A 25,067-nucleotide genomic window follows, 5' to 3' on the forward strand; every position below is an offset into this window, starting at 1 on the left:
AGACAAAATTAAGACAGACTTAAGACAGACTTAAGACAAACTTAAGACTGACTTAAGACAGACTTAAGACAAACTTAAGACTGACTTAAGACAGACTTAAGACAGACTTAAGTTAGGATTTTGTCTTAAGTTTGTCTTAAGTCTGTCTTAAGTCTGTCTTAAGACTGTCTTAAGTTTGTCTTAAGTCTGTCTTAAGTCTGTCTTAAGTCTGTCCTAAGTTTGTCTTAAGACAAACTTAAGACAAAATCCTAACTTCTGTGAATACCAAAAGTAGTAAGTTTAGGATTTTGTCTTAAGTTAGTTCTGTGAATCGGGCCCTATGTTTTCATGCTACATTTCACAAGCCAAATAAGCAAGCCACAGTTGAGAAGGGGAAACAAGCTACAATAGGAGCCGCACAGCATACACAGTACAGAAAAGCTCCTCATCTCAACAACGATCATGATATAGGCAATAACTAGCTGGGTTTGCACCAAGGTGAGAAATCTATACAACAACTGGGCATGCCAAGATTTCACAACCGAACTCAAATACCGGTTAATTTGATAATCCGCTTCCACCATAACAGCCCAGCACAAAAAGCCAAATACCTGCCCTGGGTACAGACCATGCCACCAGGCTGAGAAGATGAAGGTAACCAGCAAAGGATGCATTGGGCTTTTCTGGAATATTAGTCTTCTCAGCCACTGTGAGGTGCTTCTGTTCCAAGTTCTGGTAAACAAAGACATCCTGTTGGTGGTTTCCAATGTCCAGAGGTCCATGTCAGACAGCTCACAATGACAGTTCTCTGCCTTGTGGCCAAGCTGCGACCCAAAGCCTGCCACATGGACAAGTGATTCATCAAGCAGCCAATGTGAGTAATAGGTCAGCTTGAAGAGGAGAGCGGTAGTCCACATTGTGGATACACAACTGAATTGGGAGCATTCAGCCAATCCTGGTTGGTTAATCACCCAGTCCTGCATGAAGATTTTTAGCGTTTGTAATACTAATACACGAAGGCACATGCGGACAAAAGTCAAGATGGGATTAACAAGTGGTGCACCCAAACCCCTGATTTGTTTGTCAAATATTACAAAAGAACATAGAGGGCCACCTAGCAATGCAGGAAAAGAGAGCATGTAACTGCAGAGCGCCAGATAGCTCAATGGAGACCTCTGGAAGGAGCCATGTTCTCGGTTTTCATGTGTACTCCTCAGTTTGCCTTCGTGGATGTCCAATGCCATTGATGTCACCCTCTGAGTGAGCAGCATGAGTGATGAAATAGAAATAGAAAATCTAAAAGAAGGAAATTGTAAGAGTTAATACAATGAAGCAATCTTTTCCCTAACCCTTCCAGTTATAGCTTCAGTTCACTGCCTAGATTTGAGCTAGGATTGTCACATATATGATAATGTAATAAATGCTTCAGATTACCATGTTCCACATGGGTCACATCAAAACATATAAAGAGTTTCATGCAGATCAATTCAGTGCAGACCTAAAATAGGGGAAAGGGGGTCCTAAAAATTACATTTTCCATGTCAGCCTCTGTAGGATTACCCTTGACGCAGGAAAAAAACGGCTGAACAGAATTGCACCAAACTTTACTCAAGTGAGTGCCTTTGCTTGGTGTGATGTAAATTTGGTCAACAATTAGTGTTCAAAGAGTGTTGCAGTCTGAGCATGAAAATATGGCCTTTTAGAGCTATCTGGACATTTCCCAAATCCACAGAGGATTCATGACACAAAAAAGGTAATCCTTTGAACTAGAGAGCCTGTTCTCCTGTCGTCCATTGCAGATTTGCAAATCCTGCTAAAAATGCAGGCATCTGCTGTGCTCTGATTGTCTGCCCACCACACAAAAAGTTATGTTGGTGCCCCATTTACCCAACATGGTGCACTAAGTACCAACTTGGGAAATCTAAAAAAAAAAAAGTATAAGGGGCAGGGTGAACCTATAATTCCCCCCCAGGCCCATATGGGGCAGCCCAAACCAAATAAAATAATTATCTAAAAATGATCTTATGCTGGATACACAGATTCTGCACCCTCCTAGGTCCCTCAGATCCTCTCGGGGCTTTAGTATTCATCAATCCTGCATAAGATTTGTGATTCCTGCTGCTCGGCTTGGGTTGCAGTAAGGCTAAACACAAGAAACAGCCAACAGCAGAACCCTAGGAGAGAACATTAGGGGACGAGATCTACACCCCGACCACGGGCATAAGGAAGAAGAATCGGTGATCTATCCCACAGAACCACTGCTGGAAGACATGAGTGGATAACACTCAGAGCCCACAGTAAGGGCAAGCTCTAAGGTCAGTGGAGGTTGGACGGAGGAACAGACAGTAACCATGGGGAAAGACAAGACACTCAAGGCACAGACAAACAAAATATCAAACTATGCCCAACCCCTGGTACATGATCTGGAGAGCAGAGAGGATGACGCCAATGGTGGGAATGCAGCCAATGAGCAGGGCGCGGAAAAGCCCCCCACGCTGACGGATGTGATACAAGCAATTCAAACAACAAGGGATGAAATGGTCCACAAAATCGATGCAGTGGCCATAGATGTGAACCTGTTGAGATGTGACCTGAGGAAGGTCTCGGACAGAGTGACCACCACCGAAAAAGATGGAGACACGTTACAGAGAGAAATTAAAAGTCTTAGCACAACAGTGGTCGAACTTAAAAAGCAGGTAATCAAACTGTACGAGAGGGCGGAGGATTCCGAAGGGAGGTCCAGAAGGAGCAATCTAAGATTCGTCGGGTTTCCCGAAAAAGCTGAAGGTCCCTCAACCGAACAATTCCTGGAGGTTTGGATAACCAAAGTAATTGTCCCCAAGAGACTCTCTACATTTTTCAGTATTGAAAGAGCACTCCGAGCGCTGGTGCCACCGCCCAGACCAAGAGCTCAGCCCCGGGCCATCATCGCAAAACTCTTTAACTATAGAGATAGAGACCTTCTCATACAAGCGTCCCGCACTAGAGGGCAGTTCTCCTTCGTGGGTCATCCTATTTCAGTATACCCAGACAATACCCAAAGAGTACAGGAACAGAGGAAAACCTTCATCTCGTTCAAGCGGCGACTTCGCGATCTGAACCTCAAATACAGCCTCATGTTTCCTGCAAAGTTGCGAGTTGAGAATGAGGGTCGCACATTATTTTTTTTTCTCAGCAGGGGACGTGAGTGAATGGCTGGACACCAGAGGAGCAGGAGGAAGATGTCTGGCTTCTTCCACGGGTTCCACAGGAAACTCACTGACTAAGACATCGACCCAGAAACGTAGGCAGTCCAAAAGACAACAACAGATGGATAGATCAGGCAGCCCAGGTCGGATCAAGGTTCTTCAGGACGGCACATTGCAAGCATCAGACACGGAGATGATACCGGAATCATTTGAGATGCCACAAGACCCAGAGACTGACATCAGGGACCAGGGAAGTGGACATGAATGAAGACAGACAGACTTCCAAAGACAATTTGAACAGATAAGAGACAAATATGCAAATTCACGCTGAGGTGGAACTATATAAGTATAAACTTGAAACCGGTGTGGGCAATGTATAAATGTGACTAATAATGATATAAATAGTAGCTAGAATAGGGGAGAAACGGGCAACTGCGGGGTAGCGACACCCCCATCAGAGTTCGGGCCCTTCTGGGAAGCTTGCGAGCAATCTCGCACCTCAACAAACCAGTTCTCTAGCACAGCACTTGAAAACGTACAGTCAGATAGGGAACACTGTGAGGCCGGGGCACCCAGACCTTGGACATTTATGATATGGACTGTTCGGTTCCATAAGGGGTGGGTGGAGGGTGGTATGGGGCGGAATGTGTTGAATTTTGTGATGGTTGTAATACTAGCAGCGGAACTCACACGACTGCCCAAAGGGAGGGGAGGGGTAAGGGGAAGTTCAGTTATACAGGGTATATCAGTTAAGGGGAAGTTTGCACGGTCGTGGGGAAAATGTGCTTGTATATTATGCAAAACCTGGTTGAATGGAGGAGATACACAGGATAAAACAGTGGGAGAAGAGTACAGGGAGGGAAATAAACATGGATGTACAAGTTTTGAAAATACTTAATTGGAATATCAGAGGTATGGCAGGCCTAGAAGAAAGTCGTATAGTACACGCCTTTGTGAAACAATACAGAATAGCAGTAGCCGGATTACAGGAAACACATATATGGGGGGACACCATCACTAGCTTACATAAAAGATAGAGATGGCAGATATATGCTACCTCGTTTTCGGGCTTTGTACGAGGGGCGCTGGTGTGAGTGGCACCTGGGGTTCCCTTTCAGCATCTGAGCCACGTGCTGGACCCTGAGGGGAGATATGTAATCCTGCATGGGAAATGGGAGAGTAGAGAGTTACGTATTATTAATATCCACGCCCCTAATAAGGATCGTCCTGATTTCTTCCTATCAATCCTGAAAGCGGCAACACCATATATAGGGGCGGAGATTATCCTCTTGGGGGATTTTAACTGTGTCTTCGATGCGGTTTTAGATAGGAAACCCCCAGAGATAATATCAAGCCACGCATGTTAGAGTCACTGAAAACGATAATGAAGGGTATGCAACTCAGAGATGAGTGGAGGACTAGAAACCCATTAAAAAGGGTGTTCTCATGTTATACTCCGGCTGACAATAAATTCAGTCGCATTGATCACTGCTGCCTTACACCAGAGCTTTCAGCCATGACAGAGGGAGTTTCTTATCTTCCTCGTTATCTGTCTGACCATGCACCACTACTGCTCACTTTGAAGAGCGGGGAGGGCCTCCCGGCCATCCCGCTCTGGTGGCTTAGAGTTGAGGCACTCACAGACCCACCATACGCAATGACAGTCACAGAGGTTCTACAACATTATTTCAACAAAAACTGGGGGTGAAAAGCCACCAGGTCAAGAGAGTGGGGAGCCATGAAGGTGGTTATAAAGGAGGTATGCATGAAAACTACATACGGGGTGAAACAAAAACTGAGTAGAGATATAACAACACTAGAAAATTAACTGCGTAGACTAGAGGGCACTAAACATATGATGCCAGCACACATGGCTGAATGGGCTCGGGTCCGGGGAGAAGTACTCGAAATCTGGTCCAGGTTGGAAAAATTCACATGCACCACATACAGACAAAGGCTACACATGGAGGGAGATATGTCGGGGTGCTTCTTGCGAGATTGATTAGAACGGAGAGAGAGCACACACCTATATTGCAACTCCAGAGTGACACTGGGGTCACATTGCAGACACAAAGGGCGATACTGAGAGAATTCGCAAATCACTTAGAGGCAACATGCACAACTACTACCCAGACTCGGACGCATATATTGCGAGAATTCCTGGAAGGCACTATACTCCCTACTCTATATAAGGCAGATGCTGAAACCTTAGGGGCACCAATCTCAAAAAACGAGATTCTTAAATCTATCAAGAAATTGAAACTGGAGAAATGTCCAGGGGGTGACGGGTTTCCGGCGGAGCTTTATCAAAAATTTGCTCTGCTACTGGTGGATCGCCTACTGGAAGGGTTCAACAAAGCCCTAGCCTAAAAAGTGTTACCAAACACTATGCTGGAGGCAGTGGTGACTATGGTCCCCAAAGCGGATAAAAATCCCCTCTCTCCAAACTCCTATATGCCGATTTCTCTATTAAACATAGATGCCAAAATATTGAGGTGGATTCTGGACTCCCAATATTTGCCTCATATGCCTCATTTGATCCACCCAGACCAGGCTGGGTTTATTCCTAAACGGAACACTACACACAATCTGCCCAGACTGGCACATGTGTGGCATGCGCCAAGCATAGCACAGGAGAGCTGTGCGCTGGCCCTGCTGGACATACAGCAGGTTTCCGATTCCGTAGCTAGGAGTTATATCTGGGCAGAAGTAAAAAAGATGGGACTGGAAAGAAAATATATAGAAAAGGATAGAATATTGTACACTAAACCAACAGCGAGGGTGTGACTCCAAGGACAAGTATCGGAAAGTTTTATGTTATGGAAGGGCACCCGCCAGGGATGCCCCCTCTACCCGCTCCTATTCGCCATCGCGATGGAGCCCTTAGCGGTTACTTTAAGGAACAAAATAGAGAGATGGGGGATCCAGCTGGGAGACACGAACCACGTTGTCTCCATGTACGCAGACGACATGCTAGCGGTGCCGGCGCTTATTACAGAGTTGGAAAGGTTCGGGGAGATATCCAGCCTACGTCTTAATACGGGGAAGTCCAAGCTGTTCCCAATGGGGAGTCTGGTGGACAGAACCAACGAAGACCTGCCAAGAGTGGGGATGAAATGGGTGTGGGACGAAGTACGATATTTAGGGATCAGACTGAGGCATACCCACACAACATACCTAGATAGTAACATAGGAAGGAGCGTGGAGGGCATAAAAAGGTTGGTTACCTTTTAAAAAGAGCTCCCACTATCTCTGATTGGCAGAGTGGCACTGATAAAAGGATGTCCTATTGCGATGCCTGTATGCACTTCAGAATTCCTTATATGCAGTCCTGCATAGATACTTTCTACAGCTAGAGCGCCTACTGGTAGAATTGCTGTGGGGAGCCAAGAGGAAGTGGATAAAACTAAGCACTGTACAAAGAAAATGGGGGCAGGAGGGGGATGGAAGTCCCACAACTAGAATTATACTACATGGCTACACAGCTGCAACATGCGATACACTGGTTGGATGACCAAAATAACCAGGAGAAACGGCTGCTGGCAGGTACAAACGGGGGAACTTCTCTCCCAGAACTCATGTTAGGTTCCGGAGTGCCTGAACACTTCCCATAAATTATAAAACATGTGGCAGAAGTCTGAGAAACTGCTGTTAAAAAGGCAGTTAGGCAAGCAACCTATGCTCCAGATACACCATTGTGGATTGTAAAGCCCTTTAAAATGATAGGACAAACAATGGCAATTAATAAATGGACAGAGGGAGGCTGTCATACGATGGGATTTGTTTAGTAATGAGCAGTTTATAACGAGAGAGGAGGCAGAGAACACATTTGAGCTTGGCAGAGGGTAGTACCTTCAATATGCGAAGATATCAGCTGTGGCCCGGGATATATGGCCTATATTCCCACTGGAACCACGCACCACAACAGTCCTACAGATGATAACCACTCTGGGAGGTCATAGGCTAGTCTCACATATATACAGAGCACTGAGGGAGGATCTCCCCAACGGGCCCCTCCCAATACACACAAAATGGGACAACGAAATGGACGAACCCCTATCAGAAAAGGAGTGGGAGAAAGTCCACGAAGGGGCCAAGCAGGTAAGCTCTAATGCAAGGTTGAAGCTAATACAATACAATACATCAGGCATATTTAACCCCACGAATACTACATAAAATATACCCGGAGTGTACAAATTACTGTCCTAGATGCAGATATTAATACGCTCCTTTTATACATATGGTGTGGGACTGTCCCGACTTAACACAATACTGGGGGAAGTAAAAGACAGCCTTGAAACAGTTACGGGGTGGAAAATACCATTCACTATAAAAGTGGTGATCCTAGGGCTCCTCCCCACACCAAAGAACAAAAAACTTAGCAGAAAATTAGTTCACCTGGGCCTTGTATTTGAAAACAGGAGGATAGAAATTCGATGTTTGAGCCCCGATCCTCCTACAGTTGAGAGATGGGTTAGAGACGTGAATGAATGGGCCACATGCAGAGATGGTTCGCATGAAAAAAGTCAGACCAGGCGATAAACTAGAAGAATACATGAGGGCCTGGCCTGGAATAAATCATGGTGGCCATTAGAGGCAGGAATATGTCCGACCCTAGTAGAGAAGGTTAGAAATCTGGGCGTCCTCTTTGATAACAAACTTAATCTGGGGGCCCAGGTGAACGGTCTTGTGTCTTCCTGTTCTTTTCTTTTGAAAACTTTGAGAAAGGTTTTTCCTTTCATACCATTAGAACTCCAAAAAACAGTGATGGTGGCCCTATTTCTTTCTAAGTTGGACTATTCTAATGCCTTATTTTTGGGGATCGATAAGTGTCAACTGTTGAAGCTGCAATCATTACAGAACGCAGCAGCTAGGCTGCTGCTGGGTCTAAATAGAGGACAACCAACTTCAGCAGGACTACGATCTCTTCATTGGCTACCCATAAAACAACGTGTAGAATTTAAGGCGCTTACTTATGTGCACAAGGCAATTTACGGTGGCGCCACAGAGGACCTAGAGAATTTTTCTGTACTCTATGTCCCTGAACGCCCCCTTAGATCAGCTATGCAGGGTCTTGTTAGAGTCCCAAAAATCAGAAGATCACGCTGGGGGGGTCGGATGATCACATATTGTGCGGCCAGGCTGTGGAATAACTTGCCTCAGGCCATGAGACTGCAACCCGACCTCCAGGCTTTTAGGAAAGGATTAAAAACTCGCCTTTTTGAAACCATATGAGTGATTTCCTTACGTTCCCTGCTACTACACCTCAGCGCCAAGACGCCTCGGCATTCGAGCGCTTTAGAAACTCATAAACATAAACATAAACATTACAACAGACATACTCAAGCAAGGAGATCCCCTAGACGGGGAGGTAGAATTGACGCAGTCAGGGCAGGAAGAGATAGAAGCAGTGGTAGTCCCCAGAGTATCTCCAACAACCGGGAGTAATTAGAGAGATAAGTTACAAAAATATGAAAGACCTCGTATTTGCAAAAGATGTGGCATAACACGACCTTATAGGGGGTGGAGGAGGGATAAGTTAAATGTTATTGTTATACAGGGTTGGAAAATGATATATGTACAATTCATATTCTAAGCGTCGCAGAGGAGGCTCTGAGGACATGATAGTGTGATATCTGAAATATGCGTATCCGCAGCGCGGAGACAAGTATTGTGTAAATTGATATGATACGTAAGTATAAAACGTACTGGTCTTACGCAAAATGTCAACAAAAATAAATATTTAAAAAAAAATATTTGTGATTCCTGAAAAAACTGAAAAGAAAATATATTTAGTGCATTATTACTGCACTTGGAAAACAGCCACATGTAGGGGTTAGCTGCAAGTGGTGTTTGGGAGCAGGGCCTGATCGCAGTTGAGTCCCTCCTCCTGACCCACTCTGCACACACTCAGGCTGTGCACACCAGTCGTTTGTTGCTGCCTCTCGATGGATGCTGGGTACCCTTGCTATAAGCCTCCCACAGTGTGAGTTGGCACAGAATATTGGTTGGCTGCAGAACATGGCTGCCTGTGGCCATGCCTGCTGCGCACTACCAAAGGCCATGTGCAGAGGGATTGGCCCCGGTGGATTGCCTCCTGTGGATTGGCTCCTGTGGAGGATTGTGCTCTGGGTCTGGTCGTAGGCCAATCATAGTTATGCACAGTATAGTTTGACAGTCCATCAAGGACTTGGTACATGACCTGGCTGCAGGCCAGTTTCTTTAGTCAACCTCCATGGTTGATTGGGCAGGGGGGACTGTTGCTTGTGGTATATGATAAAAAAATCACAGAAAAAATGTTGAAGTGAAGTTATCATTATCTTTGGTTAAAACACTAATATATATTTAAAAAAAACCTTACCAATTCACTGAAAAAACAACTGCTAAAATGGGGTTTAGGTTGCAAAATAAACTAAAAAAACAATGAAATTCCCAAGTTATGGTTAGGACCTCGATCTAAAACTCAGACAGCAGATAAGCAGACCATAACTTGCACAGCAAATGCAACGCTTATCACCTCATAATAGGAATCCCATTAAGTAGCAACAGTCAAAAAGCACAACATGATTAAATAAGAATACATACTGAAACCAATAAATAATACGACATTCATAGTTGTCTCCTTCATAGACTAAAGGGTAATTTGATATGTAACATCATCTGTAAGGTTATTCACGATATTTGTAATTGCATCTGTCACCCCAAGGGTGAGGTCAAGAGCTTTGCATTTTGGTGTGGTGTGATAACAAGATGATTCAAGCTAGCTACCCCAAAGTAACCCAATAATTGTAGAATATAAAACATACATAAAGGGTAACATTTGTAATTTTGTTGCAACATTGCCATCTTCAGGTTCTGGCCTTGTGATTTATGGTGCCATCATATATATATATATATATATATATATATATATATATTACCTACTGGCGGTCGCCAGTAGGTAGTTATAGTTAGGACCACGTTTCCATAGGAAATCCGCAACATTCTATTATAAATAACTTTGGCGCCGGTCGACGAATCCTCGCGAATTTTTCAAAATAGGTGGTGCGCTACGCTCCGCTCCTACCCTGAAAGTCTCGGGGGGATTCGTCAAGCGGGGGCTGAGATAAAAGGGGGGTCCCAAAACGCGTTTTTCCCATGCATTTTTCCATAGGACCTTTAGACAGGGCTACAGCCCGAACGGCTAAACAGAAATATTAGAAATTTGGCAGAGAGGTAGTCCTCACGTCAAGGAAGTGCCTTTTGTAGGTTTGGTGTGAATCTGTTCAGTAGATTCTGAGAAAATAGCCTTTAAATCAATATATATATCTGAGCCAGCTTATGGTGCGCTTACGGTACGCTTACGTGGCGTGCGCGAGCGCGATTCTGATTGGCTCTTAGATCTTAGTAAACATTCGAATCGGCCGAAACCAGGAAGCGGCGGCCGCCATTTTCTCTCTCGCACTGAGAGTGATTTTTAAAATATAAAGCCCAAAAACATGTAAAGGGGCTGTTTAGACAGCTCCCACACACATAGCCATGTTGAGGGAGTCCCCAAAGATCCCCCAAGGCCAAAAACGGAATTTTTAATTTTTCGGTAATTTCGCCGATTACGCTTACCGTACGCGTACGGTAAAAAATTTACAAAAAAAAAAAATTATCCACACTTTCTCCTCCCCGTGTGCAAATGGTGCCCGAAGGGCACCATTTGTGCATGGCTTATAAAATATCCGAAAAATTAAAATATTACCTTTCAAAACGAAGTGCATCATATGTCCTCCATGAGCGCACGGTGCGCGAAGCGCATCGTGCGTACATGGCCCATCTAGCGTAACGTGGGCACGCGGTGTGCGTAGCGCACCGCGTGCCCACCGTGCGTGCACGGCACTAACTGCGGAAAGTGGGCGCGCGGTGCGCGAAGCGCACCGCGTGCTCACTGTGCGCGCACGGTGCGCGAAGTGCACCGTGCGCGCAAGGAACGGACTGCGTTAAGTGGGCGCGCACGCCATGAATGGCGTAAAGTAACTTAGCATTTAAAAAAACGTACAAATTCACTGAAAAAACCATAGGTTTCACACACGTTATAGTTAGGAATTAGCATTTAAAAAACCTTGCAAATTCACTGAAAAACCATAGGTTTCACACATGTTATAGTTAGCGGAAATTTTACTGATAAAAAACCAATGAAATTCCCCCGTTATAGTTAGTGCAGGCAACTATAACTCACGCGACCGCAATCTTCTGCTGATGACATATGTGTCTTTATGAAAAAAAAATATTTGTAATATATGTATAGCTAAAAATGTATGGAAGAAGACATGGGCAAATAAGTGTCTAAATACAGTATTAGCATCAGCAGAGGATTGCGGTCGCGTGAGTTATAGTTGCCGGCACTAACTATAACGGGGGAATTTCATTGGTTTTTTATCAGTAAAATTTCCGCTAACTATAACATGTGTGAAACCTATGGTTTTTTCAGTGAATTTGCAAGGTTTTTTAAATGCTAATTCCTAACTATAACGTGTGTGAAACCTATGGTTTTTTCAGTGAATTTGTATATATATATATATATATATATATGTATATATATATATATATATATATATATATAGATATGGGTCTCAAAACTTCCCATTCATTTTCTGTAGACTTTTTTTAAGAAGTACTATTGCAAAAATTACTAAATAGAAATACACCAAATTTGTCAGGAAGCTAGATCTTGGTCCGGAAAGCGTGCTTTTTGTGATTTAGTAGTTTTTGAGATACTAGGGATAAAAAATATTTGCATATCTGGACGGGAGGGGGACAGTGCACCCCCTCCTCTTAATTTAAAACAAAGGCCGTGGGCGATGGCGTCTCTGGGGCTTCTAGTTCCTGAGGTGGGAGGGCCATGCACCCCCTCCCCTTATTGGAAAAAGTTGTGGGTGATCCAGGTGGGCACCAATCAATCAATTAATCAGGGGAATTGTAAGCGCGCTACTCACCTGTGAGGGTCTCAAGGCGCAGGGAGGGGTGGGGGCACTCCGTTCAGTCGAAGAACCAGGTCTTGAGACCCTTCCTGGAAATGCTCAGTGAGGGGGCGCGTCTGATGTTGATCAGAAGCTCGTTCCAGGTCTTGGCTGCGATGTAGGAGAAAGCTCTTCCACCTGTTCTTGCTTTGTGGATGTGCAGGGTTTCGGCAAGGGCGAGGTCGGCGGATCGAAGGTTTCTCTTGGGTAAGTGGAAGTAAATTCTCTTGTTGAGGTATTGGGGTCTGGTGTTGTGGAGGCATTTGTAGGCGTGGGTGAGAATCTTGAAGGTAACTCTCTTCTCGACAGGGAGCCAGTCGAGGTTTCGCAGGTGGCGGGTGACGTGTTCGTGTCGAGGGAGGCTGAGGACCAGTCTGGATACCCAATATAATTATTTTATTTGAAACAGTGAATAATAAATGAGCGGCAGTAGATGCTCATTTATTATTCACTGCCCCCCAATGCCCTAGGGCATTATAATAATATTTGTATGCTTGCAGTACCCCTACAAGTGGTAGGGCCACCACCCAGCATTTTAAACTGTTGTGGTGGGGGTTGGGAGGAAGTAAAACAGCCCCCACCAGCAACATTATGAAAATACGGTATGCCTCCTGGGTCATTAAAACCATGACCCTAGGAGAACCTACCATATTTTGTAGAAGTGCTCCTAGCTGGTGCTCTATGGTCTCCAGCTGGAGTGCAAGGCCCTATGGTGGTTGTTTTTATGATTGCATTTTGTGGGCTGAAAAATGTTTAAAAAAAGACTGAGAGACATGTTGGTATTATTATTTTTTTTTTTAAACAATTTGTGTCTGTGTCTTTCTTTTAACCTTTTTCAGTCCACAAAATGCAAAAATAAAAACAATGTTAAAAGAAAGACTAACAGATATTTTTTATTAAAACTATATTACATATTTTTATAATCACTATTTAACGTTGCATTGTGCGAATTACTGAAATATACATCAGATAAAAAACAATGGTGATTTTTGGAGCAAGATGATAAAAGGCTCACTTTTTATATTTTGGTGTTGTGACTCTTTGAAAAGTCAATAAGTCTACTTGAGGTGGGGTTGTTTGATTGATTGTGGACCCGATCTCAGGATCGCCAATCTCCTGACCTGTAAGTCTTGTTGCGGTGCAGGGCTCCTCCTGCTGCCCAGACTGGCCTGCAGACCTAAACTGGAGAAGCGGTGTGGAGCCAAAGTAAGCTCTGATGGAGAGGGTCTGGTCTGGGATGACCAATGCTGCTGCTATTGTGGTGGAGTGCCTGAGTGTTCTTGCATGGAAGAGGGAAGCCAGACCTTTTGATGATCAATGGGCTCCCCTTCCCCTAGGCTGCCATTACTGACAGAATCCTATGTGGCCTCTCTGTCATGCCCTATAACTCACCCACAGGGTGAGGCCTGGTAGAATAAATGGCATCATGATCTTCATAGGGCCGCATGTATGTGCTAGAGGCTGCTGCTTGGTGAGGAGCCTCCTCTAGGGCTTCCTTTGCGGGCCCATAACAATTATGAGCAGAGGCCTGCAAATTGAGCTGGAGAGAGTAAGATGCGATCGATGCTGTTTATTGGTCCCATCTCCCAGGACCCGAGAATAGCTGCAGAGAGACTTTGGCTGTAGTGGTGCAGGTGTTGGTGGTGGGCCCAGTGTCAATGGTTGGACTACTCATCATGAGCCCTAGTCTGTGGGCTTGGAGGCACAGCTGCTGCCCGGATTGCTGTAATCTGTGGTGTAGGGGACAGATTTGTTTAGCAGGGATTGCTTGGTCGCTGGACCTGACCGGGTCCCCCCCCTGCTCTCAATTCTGCCCCTTGGATTTTAGTAGAGGCCAGGAGCACTTGCATCCGGGAGTTCCATGACTTGTTACCCATGCCTGTATGGTCACAGTGACACACCATGGCAAAATATAAAATCACTAAATGAACCCCACAAACAAAATGGATCAGTATGCCTCAGGGACCAAAGGCCTTCTGTGCACCAGACAGCCCCACGGAGTTCAGATCCCAGCTTCCATGAAAAAAATTGGGTCATACGCTGATGAGTAAGATCGATGCCATCCCACTGGAGAATCCAACCTATGAAATGTCAATGAACGTTCTCCCCAACATGAAAAAATCAAAGGAAGTCCTACAATCAGAACTTACTGGCTTAAAGTGGAGAAGTGTGGCTCACTGGTTAGAGGAGGCAGACCTGGAAGCAGAGGTCAGCCCGGGACCAGGGTTCAATTCCCGCCTCGGCTGGGTCTTGAGTCCATTAAATGTCCATGGACTCGATAATTCTCGTTCCAGTGCATACTCGATTCATGGGTTCACACTCTGCGACTCTGGGCAATAGCTTGCTTAATCTCCACAACGGCCCCTCGCGGCGGGATGCCTGGCTTTCACCTTGCGGATGCCCTGCCCGGTTATTTCACAGGGGAATACCAGGACGGGTTCCCTAAGCAAGCGCTTAGAGACCGCTTGGTGATTTGCGCTATATAAATTCCTGTACATTTACATTTACATTTAAAAAGCACCATCTGCTCCCTCTTCAAACTTGTCCATCAACCCGATAACAGGCTAGCGGATGCAGAGGGGAGATCCAGAAGATACAATCTGAGTTCTGTGGGGTTTCCAGATAATTCTGAAGTTTAAAGACCAGAAATGTTCCTGGTGACCTGAATAGTAGATACTCTGAAGCCCGAGGGGCTCTCACCATTGTGTTTCATAACTGAGTGGACGCACAGGGCATTAGTGTTACCTCTTCTCCTGAGGCTCCTCTTAGAGCTATTATCTGCAAAATCTTAAATTTTTCACTTTACTGGACAAGGCCTGGGTTGGCTGGAGGTGGGGAAAGTTACTGGGCCATCCCAGGTGAACTCCATGGGCTGCAGAGCTAGCGGATACTAGGATGAGGGGTCTGGTTCAACTGTTGGGAGAGAGTCTGTGTAACAGGAAGAACTCTTGAAGACCAGTAGTTGAAGTCAGACGATGAGACCATTGATGTGCCTCCTACCTCGCCAAGCAAAACATCTGAAAAGGACTCGGGGGGTTTCGAGGAATGAAACCAAGACAATCTTATGACACGGAGGTCAGAATGGTCGCAAATACAGGCAAATAATTCTGAAGCATTTGGGTTCAGGTATGAGGTATATAGTTCTAGAACATCACTGTTTGTGTAATAAAGCTGGCCTCTCATGCCCTCAACATTGGCTAGAGTGGTGGCCCCAAGACAGTCAGGTCAGGGTAGCTGGAGATGGTTCTTCTCACTGGCACTTTGGGACGATGTAGGTTCTGATTGCTCTCAAGTAGTTTTTGTCCTCTACTTTATGCATGTATAAGCTATTTTTTCTCGTTATCCAATGTTAAGTGGTAGACTGGTATTTTTTTTTTAGGTTGTTTTCCTTTTTTGCTGGGGCACTGAGCCAGATGTCTTTTCTTTGTCTTGATCAGGTAGGAAGGCAAGATGTTGGACTGTTACAAGGTCTTTATCCAGGGTGGGATGTTAGGGGTTTTATTGTTTGTGAATGGAAGATTGATTAAAGCTTACACATTAATGTTGAGTTACAATAATCTCTGTCTCGCAGTTCCTTCTACGTGCAATCTCTGCTGTCCCTGGACGGATTGTTTCATTTGCATCTCAAAACATCTTTGCCTCTTGATAGTTAGTGGAAGCATATATATTTGGTAATGTCAGTTCAACACAAAATACTCTCATGGAATCAGAGCAGCTTAAATGGCTTCCAGAAATGCTTTAAGGTGTTATCCTTTCTTAAAAGACACAAAGTGGACACAGCATATCTTCAAGAGACACATCCCACAGATATGGAAGATGAAAAGATCAGGAAGAAATCGAGGGGCCAATGTTTTTTGTCGACTTGTTCATGCTACAGGGGGGGGGTCGATTTCGATAGCCGAGGGGGTCTGTTTCCAGCCCAGGTACAGAAGCAGATAAACGCCTCTGGGTGGCAGGTATATATATGGTGAACTAAATGGAAAGGAGCTATGCAAATTAAACACATACACACCCAACACTGATAACTCTTTTTTTACCAAGAATGAAAGCTTCATTGACATATGTGGATATACCCATAACATAGGTGGGCAATTTCAATTGTGTCCTAGATGGAGACCTGGCTAGGTCACCACCAAAAGCCAACACCAAACCAATTATCACCGCTGCTCCGAAGGAAATGATGGGTCATTTGTTGTGTGTAGATATTTGGAGAATCTTGCACCTGACAGCTCTAGAATATTCCTGCCATTGGCTAACTCACAATACATTTAGTAGAAAGGAACATTGCTTTGTATCTGAATCAGCCTGACCTCAGATTCACAACACAGGCTATATGGCCACATTATTGTCCAGTCATTCCACCTTATTAATAGAAGAAGGAGGAGGCTGAGGGGCTGGAATGGCATTCATTTGGATGCTGCCTCCAGGTGCCCTGGTGGATCCAGTCTGCCTTGATGCAATCCACGTGATATTCACTACTGAGAAACTGGGGCACCATAGCCACCGGGGCAAATGAGGGGGAAGCCATGAAGGCATCCTGGTGGGACAGTGTCGACACAGGGTACATGGCATTAAAAAGTAACTGCAACAAGACCTTAAAGACCAAGAGGATAAACAAACTAACATGCAGCAGCAAAGTAGTCTTAAGCCCGAAAGGCAACAGGAGCTCCTGGGGGTTAAAAGAACCCTGGAGGATGTATGGGATAGACTGAATAGGTTAACACTATTGACAAAGACTTCATTGGAAGATATATAAATCCAGTTAATGGTTAGCCTGGTTACTCAGAAAGGTACATGATATCTCACTGATTTTCACTTTGACCCGACCCGATGCCTCCACTGCCATGACCCAAACAAAATACAGTCTAGATCTCTAAATCCTGAATAGAAACTTAAGTTCAGACATGGCTGAACTGGCATCTACTTATTTTTGGGATTTCAATCTCCTGATGGTGACTGAGCTTGTAAGAGAGTAACTCCATGGGGACATTAATCTAGAAGAGCTGCGATAGGCACTGCAGTCGTTGTCAGTGAAGTCCCAGGGAGGCAATGGCTTCCTGGTAGAATTCTGAAAAACACTTGCTCCCCCTAGTAAGCGAAAAGCAACTTGAGGTGTTCAGGAAAATTATGGATTTGGCCGTTCACCCGAAAAACACAAGGGAAGTTATAATTTGCATGATTCTCAAACCAGGTGGAAACTCCACAGACCCATCAAGTTATAGACCTTTGACTATGATTAATTTGGATGTTAAGGTTTTCTGCAAAATCCTAGCTAATAGACTGTGATTGGTGGTTGGAGGCCTGGTCCAATGTGGTTTCATCCCAGACTGAAACACAGCGTGAACATTAGTAGACTAACCCACGTATTCCATTCTGTATATGACTGTGACGGAGAGCTTTTGTTGGTAGCCGTAGACCTAGAGTAAGCCTTCGACACAGTCAACTGAGATTACCTAATGGCGGTCCTTTAGTATATAGGTTTTGGTCCAGCTTTCTGTTGTTGGGTCTGAGTGCTTTACACAAACCCTGCAGTGAGGGTAATGGCAGGATAGTTTAGGAAAAACTGGGATATCCAGAGAAGCACTAGAGAGGTGTGCCCTCTTTCACCCCTGTTTTTCCCTATGGCCCTTGAACTTCTAGCGATCACAGTCAGAATGGAACTAGAAGTATGGGGGATCTAGGAGGGAGATTCCACACATCTGATAACCTTATACGCAGATGAAGCGTTTTTCTACTTGAAAATGCCCTGATAGTCGGTACATGGGAAATGGACAAGTTCAGGTATCAGGGCATCTATGTGGCTAAAAGAGTGGACCTGCAATACGATTACAACATGGGGAGAGTGATAGAGGAATTGAAATGCTCTAAATACTTTTAGAACGCTCTACCATTATCCATTACGGGGATGATTATGTGGAGGATAGCCATAGCGAAAATGGAGCTTCCATCACATTGCTTGTACACCTGACAAACCTCCCTATACCCACTACCCCCTACACCTTTACAAAATTAATCTCCATGCTGTTCACCTGGGTATGAGCGGGTAAGTATAGCAGGGTAGCTCTGACCACATTAAAACAAAACCAAGTTGAAGGAGGATTGGGACTCCCAGACATGGAATTTTATTACAATGCAGCACATGTACAGCATACAGCCAAATGGATCACGCCATATGACAGCTGGGAGAAGACACTGCTTCAGGGAACACATAGAGATACCTCGTTATTGGTATTGCTCATGAGGGGGAACACATCCTTGGAATCTTCCTATATGTTATGCCTACAATTGGCATGCTATGGGAAGAGTCATGCTGGTGTTAGACAAAGAGCCACATGCACCTTCCGAAGACCGTATGACTTAGGGCTTAATTTATAGCTTGACATGAAGGGTACTCCATCACATGCCCTGTCCTCCAGACTAACGGTGCCCCCACCCTATTCAGTGTTGGACAGATCATCATATTTATGCCCGCGATATGAAACAGATAAAGAGAAAAATGACCCCCACACATTGGGAGAAAACTCTCAGGGTGTCAGGGTCATTACTGTTTTATGTTACAAAAACAAACTCCTGCTTTGGGAGTTTTGTTTAACAAAAAAAGAAGAAAAAAAGGTTTGCTGAGCGGTTGCATGAAACTTGGCACCCACTCAGTAAACCTTCGATGTCTTCAGAGGAGCCACCGCATAGAAATCTCAAAATATTGCAAGTGCTTGGAGTACATCCCTCCTCTGTCGTGGCGGCACGGAGTACAGCTAGCCTGAGTATAACTGACCCTGTTAATACAAGAGCACTCCAGACCATCTCCCAAGTCTAATCTCACTTTCTCAGACACTCTCATTCAGGTTAGTCAAGCAGAGGATCCATGGTGCCCACAGGTTGGAAAGAGTTCTTTAACCTGAGCATTTACACATCAAGGTATCTGCATTTCTTGGTGGAGGCAGAGGACGGTGGCAGCAGACAGCATCCAAACTCTCGTGCTTCCTGGATGGAGTGGTCTCCTGACTCTGGTTGACTCACTCCCTGAAAACCCCAACAGCTCTTCGAGCAGTTGTACGCTTATGGCATCTTTTTCTGCTCATCTCTTCTTTGATTTTTCTTCTAAAAAGGGAGAAATGTGATATTCAAGTGAGGGCTAACTATGACCTTTATCTCTGCCTTTGTCACTTGAGGTCCAGGAGAGGAGAGGAAAGGGAGGAGCCACGGGAGGAAAGGGTAAGTCTAAGGCAAAAGGCCATAGGGGTGGCAGGCCACAAGAGAAGCTGGGGCATCAGTAGATCTGATAGTATCATTGAGGGTCAGTAAAGATAGTGTGTGAATCTCCCACTACTTCTCTGCTCTCTCTGTGTGTCAAAAACAGTAAGGTTGAAGATGTTTTGTTCCTTATAATACATAGTGACACCATTCACACTTGCTACTTCCATTGACAGAGATACTATGGTGGCAGGTACAAAGGATAGACGGACTATGGTATAGATGTATTTTTAAATTTGCTTTCATGTTCTATTGTTTTTTTTAAATTAATTTTTGATTTTTTTCAACTGAACAGTCGATGCAGTATTTTGAGTTGAATGAGTCGAAGCCTTGCCTTTATGGCAACCTCTCTGGGGTGCATTAGTGCCGCATCCCAATCAATATCTTCCATGGGTGCCAAGTCCTTTTCCCATCTTGCTCGGAGACCTAGTAACCCATCAGGGATATTATTATTGATGGTTTTATATGAGAGGGAGACCGCTTTACCGACCAGCTCCTCTTGCAGGAGCCTACCCTCAAGGGGTGCGTATTCTGGGAGTTGCTCATTGGGAATATTTTCCGCCCATCACGCATGTCGCAATTGTGCATATTTAAGCAATTGGGAGTCATTCATAATATATTCTTGCTTGAATTTTGCCCATGGTTTAAGCTACCCTTTTTCGACACTTTCCCCTTTCGTGGACATCCCAGGGCTCGAACCCTGTACGTTTATGTAATTCCCTAAACCAAGTACCCTCCCAAAGCGGTGTAGTCCGCTTAATCTGTTTCTTCCAGCTCAAGGTCTTGGTGGTCCTCGCCCATGCCGACAAGGATACTTGAGCCGCGAGTAGCAGACATGAGCTACCTTCCCACCCGTAGAGGTAGTATAGATGTGTATGGGGCTCCATTTCCTCTCTCTCAAGATGGTATGTGGGGTGATTTATGTGCTTGTGTGTCCATTCGTTTATGGGAATCAGGTGGGAAGCCCAATAGTAAGCCTCTATGTCAGGGAGAGCGATCCCTCCATTGTAGGGGTTGCGTTGCAGTGTTTTGAGTGCAATTCTGGGGTGTCTGTCCTGCCATATTAGTTATCTAACTTTACTAGATGGGCCTGGGTAGGGGGTGGTACGAGTTCTGGAGGGCATATAAAAGTTGAGGCAGAGTGATCATTTTAAAGATGGCCGCTCGACCAAGCAGGGTGAGAGAAAGATCTTTCCATCTCTCCACGTCAGTCCTAAAGTTGCTTAGGATTACGCCCACATTTTCCCTTCTACACACCTCCGTGAGGGGCTTGACAAAAATACCTAGATATTTAAAGCCCCTCAGCTCTACTCGCAGCTCTCCAGGCAGATAGCATTCTAGTTGTGTATTGGTCGGGCAGTACAGTGTGGATTTATTCCAATTAATTTTATACTCCGAGTGTCATCCGTAGTCCGTAATCAGGTCGAAAAGGGCCGGTATGGTAGTTTCGGGGTATGTGATGTACATCAAAATATCGTCAACATAAAGAGAGATTTTCTCCTCTTCTGCATCTATGGGTGTATTGTGGAAACCCCGAAACGAGGGGTGTATCCGAATGGCACAAGCCAGCGGCTCTAGAGTAAGCGCAAAAAGGAGAGGTGACATGGGGCAACCCTGTCTCGTCGCTTTCTCAATGGGGAAGGGTGGCGAGCATCGAACATTGACACGCACCGCGGCCATCGGATGTGTATATAGGAGTTCTACCCAGCTGCGGAATTTCGTCCCCAGTCCAAATTTAGCCAGAGTGACGTCAAGAAACTGCCAGTAAACAGCGTTGAACGCCTTTTCCGCATCCAATGATAAAAACACTTGCGGACTTGTCCGATCTCACACCTTCATAAGCCAGTTATGGGTGCGTCTAAGGTTTAGGCGGGTAGATTCATGTTCTATTGTTAACAAGCAAATAGAGTTCCATTTTCTTGTAATGACAACCAACAATGCAATATATAAACATACTGCCATAAATAACACAATGTCAGCTAACGAATGAACATTTTCTGGGAAATATAACTCAGAAAAATGCCGAAAAGCTAGCTGTCCATTTCTTTTATTAAACAGAAGTTTTAATTTTGCGCCATGGCAGTCCTTTTCCACACTATGGGCCTGGTTACGAGTTTGGCGGAGCGGTGCCGGGTCTGGATCGGCATGACATCACCAAACCCATTGTCGGGCCGCCCGTGAGATTACGAGTATTTCTTGTGTCTTGCGGGCTTTTTTTGTACCTTACTACGGCGGTGCCCTGAAAATGGGAATGCCAAAAACTGTTTCTGCATGGCATGGACTGTAAAGTCCATACCCTGCAGGTACTGGTGTGCATGCACACAAGGGGGCATACATTGTGCCCCCCTGCATGCACCCGAGGGCGCAGAGGCATTTTCTCTCCTCCACGGTTTTCATGGAGGAGGAACCGCCATAAAAACCGTGGTGGAGAGGAAACTTGTAATATGCTTGGCGGGACTGCGGCAGTCCGGGCAAGCATATTGTGGCCTGCTGACCGCCGCAACACTGCCAGGGAATGGCTGCGGCGGGGCAATGGTGGTCCGACTGCACTAATTGTAATAGAACAGTCGGAAGACCACAAACGCTGGGCCCTCACTCGTAATAGAGCCCTAAGTGTCATTGCCAGCAGGAACTGCGACATTACAAGAGAACTAATGATTTATTACAGTAGAGTATTTACATAATTTTCTTTTTGCAAAGGTCATGTTGTGACAACTATACTGTAATAAAGAAAAGCTGCATTCAATAAATTACCTATAATGTAATACTCAATATATACGTACTGCAATTACTTATAGTTTGCTTATGTTATTATGAGGTCAGAACTACAAGGCTACTAGGAGCCGTTTAATTTAAAGGAAACCGTGTTACAGCTGCAAATTTAATGTACACTCATTCCGATCATAGACTAAGGGTTGCCAAGACGAGGCAAAAGCTCAGAGTTCACCCCTCTGCGCATTATACATACACTTGCATGTGCTGGCACACGTGTAAGGATCACACAAAGATACACAATAGTAATGCATTCTTTTGTAAATCAGAACGCACTGACAATGCTTCATGGACCACAGTTTGCACAAATGCAGGAATGGTATATATCTGGGCTAGAGGAGGGTGCATATGGGTAAATTAAATATTTTTAAATTGAAAACTTGATCAAATCTCAAATGCTTTGTGAACCTAACCTTGTATCTACCTAGTTTGCATCAGGACTCGCGCTGGGTCAAGGAAATACTGGAGCCCTCATATGGGGTCACCAGTATGGAACAATGTCTGATAGCGCCTGTATGCGGCAAATGTGGCTTGAGTGCCGTAGACGAGGTGGCACAATGTGAGAAATTTCACATCTGTCAGGCATCTAGCTGGCTCTCCAGCCCAGCAGTTTGTTGGTGCATTTTTTCTTACCTGGTATTCTCAAAGTCTTGGAGCCTGGGACTGGCATATTGCAACCATAGGTGGCACAGAGTTTGCCAACTCATCTGAAGCACAAAAGCCCATCTGTGGACCGAGGCGGGGTTCGCAGCAGGAAGTAGAAAGGCTGAGACGAAGGCTGGAGTGAGCACGAGCAGAGAATAAGATCCCATGGAAGCAAACGATAAGATGACTCCTGCCACTAAAATAAATACATACCTAGAAGATAAAACAAAACACCAGACTACATAAGGAGTATGCTATCTCAGCTATGCAGAATGTTCAATATCAAGTAAACGCATTTATGCCAGTCCAGCAAATTCATAGAAGTAAATGTTGAGTAGCACTTACACTGCAGGACAAAAGTGATTATGACCATAGGCATGCAGACAAACACACACATGAAAAACTCCATAAGCAGATAACAGCTAAACACAACTATATATGATAAGTGGCATAGAATTGTGACAACGTTGATAGGTCGTTTCCTCTCAATAACAGAAAATAGGAAACCATGGATGCTAGGCACAAAGAATGGACTGCATTATGGTGGGACACAACAGCCCAACAGAGAAAAAGCACAAGGTACAGACATTCAACAGGAACAGCACAAATCCACTCATCATGAGCAGCAAGAGTATGTCGATCATCGTGTTATACCACAGTATTATACACCCAGCCATGTACCCTGGCTGGGCAAAAATACTACAACTTTATGTCTACAATAATATCTCAATCATTATTGGACTTTATCTGTTCTTTGACTACACATATTCTGTTATATCAATTACTTCAAGCACTTCTAAAATGAAGTAGTAGATACATTTTTTTATTCATTTTTTTGTATTAATGTCATGATTATACAAATACACAGTACAAAACAAACTGTCTCCATATATACTCTTATCATACACAGACTGCCCAAGTACATTTTTTTTTGTATTGGGCCTGTCTTAAGGTAGTCCACTCATAAATTCAATGAAAAAAATTGCCTAATGTCCATATATTCCACATACGGTGTGATAAGGCTGGTGATCCTCGTATCAAAAATTATTTTCCATTTGGTGTGGACTCCTGTTTTGAAAATAGTCGACATGTTTCGGCCGGTTGACTTCCGACTCCTCAGGACTATATAGGGAGTGTGAATCCTTTAACTTTGAAGAAATAAAACACCCTACGTCAGTATGGGTATTATTATAAAAAATTGTACATATATATTTAGACAGTGAAAAGCTAATTGTGTGTGCATATTTACAGTGCACGTGCGGCACACCAAACCTGATCTTTACAAGCAAAGGACATAAAACAACAAACCGTGCACATGAGCATCAAAAACCTGTACAAGATTATATTTTTACTAACGATATTTTAACATACAACCCTTTGTTAATGTTGGTGAACATATCGATACTGTGATGACATGATTGGAAGTCAGTGACATAGACCTTGAAAATGTTGGGCATACTGAATGAAAAAACTGCACCTGTTTCCAAATGTACATGTGTGAAAAGAACTACAACTGCCAGTGAAACCATTTCAGGTGTCCTGTGCTTACATACAAAACTACACAGCCATGTAGGAAGGAACCCACCAGCACATACATGCCACAATACACACTCCAGAGGAGATCTACTGGATGCGTATCAGGTATCATAAAAGATAATTGGAGGGGTTAGCAATGCTCATATGCGAGTAAAATGTCAAGACTGCAAGGGGAGGGATCGATAAAAGACAAATATTAAGCCTTCACAGATCCGTGTTTGTGTGTGCGCACACCATGAGAGGATAATCTTATTAAAGGCACTTCAAGTAGATAAGACTGTATGCATGATTAACCTGTTAATTACGTTTTTTATTAAACTGGGTTTCATTTATAGACGTGAACCCCATCAATTAGTTGCTAAATATTAACCAAGTTAATTAATGCATTTGAATAATGGATGTTGCAGGTCTGTAAATAAACATGTATGTTTTATTTGAAGATTTAATATTGTTCAAATATATACAGAATGTATATTGTGATATACCAAAAAGATTTTATGCAAAATCAAGCAAATTAGAAAATAATTATTTTCAAAGACGGGTAAACATAACATTGACACAAACTGAACAGACACCACTTTATTATAGCCTTATAGCCCGCCGTAGCGGGCTATACCGGCTGTTAAAGGCACGCTGCAGCGTTAAAGGCCCGAGCCGAAGGCGAGGGACTTTAACAAAGCAGAGGGACTTTAAAAGCCGGTATAGCCTT

The 25,067-nt window shown here is 44.3% G+C and overlaps 1 protein-coding gene across 1 annotated transcript in view; it reads right to left on the reverse strand.

Moving 5' to 3' along the window:
* Positions 1-317: 317 nt before the first annotated feature.
* The window catches only part of MBOAT4 (membrane bound ghrelin O-acyltransferase MBOAT4), a 57,976-nt gene continuing 33,226 nt past the window's right edge, over positions 318-25,067 (reverse strand). Inside the window, exons 2-3 of the mRNA XM_085643043.1 lie at positions 22,811-23,035; positions 318-1,275 (exon numbers count right to left, since the gene is read on the reverse strand). Of these exons, the coding sequence (XP_085499169.1) occupies positions 318-1,275; positions 22,811-23,035 (1,183 nt within the window). The remainder of the gene's footprint in view (positions 1,276-22,810; positions 23,036-25,067) is intronic.

This window comes from Triturus cristatus, chromosome 2_2 (assembly GCF_964204655.1).
Source record: "Triturus cristatus chromosome 2_2, aTriCri1.1, whole genome shotgun sequence".
Classification (NCBI taxonomy): Eukaryota; Metazoa; Chordata; class Amphibia; order Caudata; family Salamandridae; genus Triturus; species Triturus cristatus.